The 6481-nt window shown below is 40.4% G+C and overlaps 1 protein-coding gene across 1 annotated transcript; it reads left to right on the forward strand.

Annotated features, from left to right (window-relative positions):
• Positions 1-183: 183 nt before the first annotated feature.
• ing5b (inhibitor of growth family, member 5b) lies at positions 184-6277 on the forward strand. Its single transcript, XM_036596625.1, has 8 exons — positions 184-373; positions 2379-2450; positions 2979-3145; positions 3226-3337; positions 4332-4425; positions 5141-5264; positions 5845-5906; positions 6043-6277. The coding sequence occupies exons 1-8, from the start codon at positions 337-339 to the stop codon at positions 6080-6082; spliced, it is 708 nt and encodes a 235-aa protein (XP_036452518.1). The 5' UTR covers positions 184-336; the 3' UTR covers positions 6083-6277.
• Positions 6278-6481: the final 204 nt, after the last annotated feature.

Consider the following 6481-nt stretch of genomic DNA (forward strand, 5'->3'; position numbering starts at 1 on the left):
TCTTAAGAAGCCAAAGTAAAGCAGTGATGTGGTTACATTCAGACAGAATCACACGATTATTTGTCAAAATGGAACTAAAAATGAATTGAATAATAAAACTCCAGAACAGCAGGGGGAGCCGCTGAGTTGAGCGGGGCGAAGTTTTGGCGGAAGTGCAGCGCGGTAGCAGCGCTGATCTGTAGACGTTGCGGATGGGTTTATATCTGGTTTATAGCTGGTTTATAGCCGGTTCTGGTGGGCTCAGTATGCTGTGCTGATCAGCTGAACTGGAGCCGTTTGAACGCAGCGCGGGGAAAGTTACCGCTGACCGGACGGAGAGACTCAGTGCGGACGGAAATGGCCACAGCGATGTATCTAGAACATTATCTGGACAGTAAGTGAACCGAAAAGCTGCACAGAGCCGCTGCTGGACTGAGAGTTACAGATAACACTGATTATAAACTCTGATCGGGGCTGAAGTTCACCAGCTTCCTCCGCCTGCTGAAAAACACAGCAGCCATTAAGTGCGTCTGCTGGTTCCTGATGGTTTTGTAATGTGTTTTGGCTTTTTAATGGGTTGATATCACAGTGTAAAGGGCCCTAATGGTTTAACAGGTGACCAGTGGCTGATTCTAAAGGCATTTAAAGGTCTAAAGGCCTCTGATCTAAAGGTGTTTTACAGGAAACTAATGGTCAAACCATTAAAATCTCATTAAAAAGCAAAACCATTAACTTTTAATCCTAGTGGTTTCTAATGGTCCTTTTTCAGCAGGGTGACCAACACCCTGAACAACAGCTCGTTGTTCTGACTGTTTACTTATTTGTGTTTATACTAATGTTACATAATGGCTTTTATGCTTTTACTGGTAAAATCACACTTTGTTTTCTGTTTTCTCTCTCTATAAGTTACACACTGGTCAGGCATAACATTCTGACCACCTCCTTGTTTCTACACTCTTTGTCCATTTTATCAGCTCCTCTTACTATATAGGTGCACTTTGTAGTTCTACAGTTACAGACTGTAGTCCATCTGTTTCTCTGATACTTTGTTAGCCCCCTTTTACCCTGTTCTTCAGTGGTCAGGACCCCCATGGACCCTCACAGAGGAGGTACTATTTGGGTGGTGGGTCATTCTCAGCACTGCAGTAACACTGACTGGAGTTTTAAACACTGTGTCCACTCACTGTCCACTCTATTAGACACTCCTACCTTGTCAGTCCACTTTGTAGATGTAAAGTCAGAGACGATAGCTCATCTGCTGCTGCACAGTTTGTGTTGGTCATCCTCTAGTCCTTCATCAGTGCTCACAGGACGCTGCCCACAGGACGCTGTTGGCTGGATATTTTTGGTTGGTGGACTATTCTCGGTCCAGCAGTGACACTGAGGTGTTTAAAACTCCAACGGCACTGCTGTGTCTGATCCACTCAGACCAGCACAACACACACTAACACACCACCACCACGTCAGTGAGAATGATCCACCAGCCAAATAGTACCTGCTCTGTGAGGGTCCATGGGGGTCCTGACCACTGAAGAACAGGGTAAAAGGGGGCTAACAAAGTATGCAGAGAAACAGATGGACTACAGTCTGTAACTGTAGAACTACAGAGTGACCCTATATAGTAAGTGGAGCTGATAAAATGGACAATAAGCATAGAAACAAGGAGGTGGTCAGAATGTTATGCCTGATCAGTGTATATGTATATAGGGCTTAAAGGGAATTCCACCCATTTCCCAAAATTCCTATATGATTAACTGGTTAAGATGTGAACAAAGTCGTTCAGAGTGGTTTGGTGTGAAACACTCTGTTCTAGATAAACTTAAACTTAAAAGGGATCTCTACATAATTAACATATATTTTATACATACTTAAAGATTTAGAGTGTGAACAGAGTGTTTCAGGGTGGTTTGGTGTGAAACGCTTTGTTCTAGATAAACTTACCGAGTCAGAACTGTTCACAGTGGTGGTGATAGGAACCAGACGTCCACCTCTAAAAGCTCCCTCACAGAAAGTTCCTACATGAAATGGTTATGAATTCACTGCCTGATGACTGAGACACTGTTTTATGATAGTTTAGAGATCTTAAACTCCATTCATGGTGGAGGGATACATGCCGGGCGCTGTGAGGCAAAATAGTCCCCAAAGAAAACTTATTATTTCAGATTTTCCACTATTTTCCATCATCAACATTCCATATAAACTCAGAAGACTCGTGTAGGTTCACTGGTGGTTCTGGATAGTAAATAAAATGTCTATATTTGTGTTGTAGTCATGGCGACCCCTGGTTCCTATCACCACCACTGTAAAGACATCTGAACCATTTCACACCAAACCGCTCTGAATTGACGGTTCAAAGTTAATAACACCTGATGTATGAGATCTTTTCTCTAACTCCTCAGGTATCGAGGGTCTTCCCTTCGAACTGCAGAGAAACTTCTCTTTAATGACTGACCTGGACGGCAGGATTGAAGGTACTTTCGGTTTTGCGTGGTCAGTTAATAATATTCAGCTACACACTCAAATAAATAAACAAACCGCAGCAGCACAGCAGAGTGACCAGAGACACGCAAAGCAAAACAGCATCACTGGGCAGCTTCTAGATTAAGACTTGTACGTCTAAAACAGTTTACATGTCCAACACTGTTAAAATATGACGTGTAAACCAAACTGGAATGTTTTATTTATTATAAAAAAAAGACAAACAGGCAAAAGTCCTTCACTATTTGGCCACCACTGTCGCACTGTGATGATGTCATATGTTTGCATTGGGAAAATAAGACAGTCAGAAAGTGTTTCTTCTCAGTAAAGTCAAGTTCTAGCTAAAGCTGGAAAGGCTGAAGGATATAGCCTACAGGTAAAAGGGTTTGGTCTATTGTTAATAATAAATACAGTATTTTGCTTGGTTAATACAGTATATTTGAATGGACATACTGGGGCCTGTAAGTCTAAACAGTCAGGCTTCCCTTTAATATTTTCCTTGTTTTTGTTTGCCGTTGCAGGGAAGAAAGCGGAGATCGATAATCTCGCGGCTGAATACACTGCGAACGTGAGGGACCTGTCATCTGAGGAGCGAGTAGATCACCTGAAGAGGATTGAAAACGCCTACAACAAGTGCAGAGAGTTCAGTGACGATAAAGTGCAGCTGGCGATGCAGATATACGAGATGGTGAGTGTGACGCTGTTTCTGTTGTTGTTGTTTTTGTTGTTGTTTTTCTTGTCCTGTGACATTAACGCTCATGTACGCAGGTGGATAAACACATTCGGCGGCTGGATGCTGAACTGGCGCGCTTCGAGAGTGAGCTGAAGGACAAACTGGACTCCAGCGGTCAGGAGAGTTCGGATGAAAAGAAAAGCAGAAGTAAGATAAACTCACTCTGAAAGGTTCTCATCTGAGAAATATGCAGAAATCTGAACAGCACTGATTAATACAGAAAACCAAAAACTCCACATGAAGAAATAAAGTAGCTTGTTTCTACACTCACTGTCCATTTTTTAGCTCCACTGACCGTATAGTTTCAGTCTGTAGATCTACAGTTACAGACTGTCGTCCATCTGTTTCTCTGCATGCTTTGTTACCCTGTTCTTCAGTGGTCAGGACCCCCATGGACCCTCACAGAGCAGGTACTATTTGAGTGGTGGATCATTCTCAGCACTGCAGTAACACTGACGTGGTGGTGGTGTGTTAGTGTGTGTTGTGCTGGTCTGAGTGGATCAGACACAGCGGTGCTGCTGGAGTTTTTAAACACTGTGTCCACTCACTGTCCACTCTATTAGACACTCCTACCTTGTTAGTCCACCTTGTAGATGTAAAGTCAGAGACGATAGCTCACCTGCTGCTGCACAGTTTGTGTTGGTCATCCTCTAGTCCTTCATCAGTGGTCACAGGACGCTGCCCACAGGACACTGTTGGCTGGATGTTTTTGGTTCTCAGTCCAGCAGCGACACTGAGGTGTTTAAAAACTCCAGCAGCACTGCTGTGTCTGATCCACTCGCACCAGCTTAGCACATACTATCACATCAGTGAAGAATGGTGACCACTGAAGAACAGGGTAAAAGGGGGCTAACAAAGTATGCAGAGGAACAGATGGACTACAGTCTGTAACTGTAGAACTACAGAGAGAAACTGTATGGTCAGAGGAGCTGATAAAATGGACAGTGAGCCTTCAGGCACGTGTGCATATGCTGTGCTCAAAATCATTTTTAAATTCTTTAATTTTAATAATATTAATATAATTTGTTAGCAGTTGTAGTTGGATGCGTCTGACAGCAGGGGGAGCTGCAGTGTCGCTGCTCTCAGTGATGAAGTGAGTCTCTGTGCTTCAGACCTTCTGAAGGAAATTTCCTCTTTACAGAAGATAAAAGCGTCAGAGAGAAGAGGAGGTGCAGTGGGCGGAGCCAGAAAACATCCAATCACGAGTCTCCTAAACAGACGGCACAGAAGGGCAGGTACAGTCAGGAGAAACTCAAAATTCTAAAGAATAAACTAACATCTGCAGTCACACTGAAGGTTCTGCACTGAGACGTTAGAATCTCGTCAATTAATCCATCTGTACACGTACCTGTCTGTCTGACTGAGTGTCTGTCTATCTGTCTGTCTGATTGACTGACTTGGGTGTCTGTCTGTCTGACTGACTGTAACTAGCTGAGTGTCTGTCTGTCTGTCTGACTGTCTGTGATGGTTTAATATAAACTTCAGTGCTGTTTTAATGTGTTAATTTATATGATTTTGTATTTATTTAAATGTGTTATTTGTATGATTTTGTATTTATTTAAATGTGTTATTTGTATGGATTGTGTATATTGTGTTATATTGTGTATATATTACTGCGTTATTTGTATGGGGTTATATTAATATTAATACAGTACTGAGTTATTTATTTGTGCCTCTCTGTGAAGGTTGCTGTTTTAAATGATTTATATTTATGTTAATGTGTTATTTATTTGACTCTCATTGTATTTATAATAATGTATTATTTATATAGATTGTGTTTATACTGATGTGTTATTTATATGGATTGTGTTTATATTATCGTGTTATTTGTTTGGGTTGTGTTTATTTTAATGTGCTATTTGGGTTGTATTAATATTAATACAGTACCGAGTGATTTATTTGTGCAGATGTAATGTAAAATGTGTCTGTCTCTCTGATGGTGATCCTCAGTGATGCTCTCCTGGCCATGCACCCCTCAGACGTTCTGGACATGCCGGTGGACCCTAATGAGCCCACCTACTGCCTGTGCAGTCAGGTCTCATACGGAGAGATGATTGGCTGTGACAATGCTGATGTAAGCAGAGCTGCTCTGAATCTGATTTGACTCAATACGTACATTTATCACACATTCAGTTAATAATCTATAACAGTTCATAAGCTCACACACTCACTCAACCCTTTACAGAGTTATTAACTCTGTCGGTATACAATTTAAATATAATTACATATTTAATTATACAGTGAGTTATATAATCAATTACATTTACGTTCAGTTTACATTCTGCATGTACAGAGTGTATTTATACACAAAGTTCCAGCAGGAAGAAAATCAATATAAACTTGAGATGATCATTTAAAGGAACTCCTGGTTCTCCTGCAGTGACACTGTGTAGATGTTTCAGTCAGAGCAGAGAGTCTTTATCACAGCAGCCAAGAGAAATTACACCTCTAAAACTCTAAGAGTCGCACACTGGCTGATTAATTACTCAGTAAAAAGGTACATTTTCTCTAATGTCTGTTCAGTTTTTACTCTCTGCAGCAAGACAAAAAAACAGTTTTAGAATAAAGCAGTTTCTGAAAAATGGGTCCCAGAATAAAGAAAAACAAAATGAAGGATTATGGGAAACATTAATCGCCCTCATTGTTTTTAACAGTGTCCTATTGAATGGTTTCACTTTGCCTGTGTTGATCTTACGACTAAACCGAAGGGGAAATGGTGAGATTCTCACTGCATCACTTTAAACCTGTTTCATTATTAATACTGCGTTATTTAACTCTCTGAATATTAATATTACTGCATTATTATTAGTAGTAGTATTATCATTTGTGTGTGTGTTTGTCTCGATCCTCAGGTTCTGTCCTCGATGTGTTCAGGAAATGAAGAAGAAGTAAAGATGCTTTATCACTGCAGTTTATCAGCTGCTCTGATCCAAAGCTCAATCAGACACTCAGCTCACTTTGATCTCTCTGTAATTCAGCTTCACCAAAGAGTCATTTTTACTGAACTGTGTATCACTGCAGTGAGGAGAAGCATCTGCCTCTCACTTTTAAAATAGCTTTTTATAAATAAAGATTCTGTTTAGATGATTGTGGATTGTTTCGTTTTATTGTAATATCTTTAATCTTCACTGTGATCATCTGATCTTGAAAGTCTATCAGCACGTTTGATTAATTTTTTAATTATATCTAATCTTTACTATTAAATATAGATTCTTTTAGTTGTGCTCTGTTGTTTCAGTGTTAATTTAAGTGATGAAATCTCATTTCTTAGTCATTTCATTTAATTTCTAA

This window comes from Colossoma macropomum, unplaced genomic scaffold (genome assembly GCF_904425465.1).
Source record: "Colossoma macropomum unplaced genomic scaffold, Colossoma_macropomum, whole genome shotgun sequence".
In the NCBI taxonomy this organism is placed as follows: Eukaryota; Metazoa; Chordata; class Actinopteri; order Characiformes; family Serrasalmidae; genus Colossoma; species Colossoma macropomum.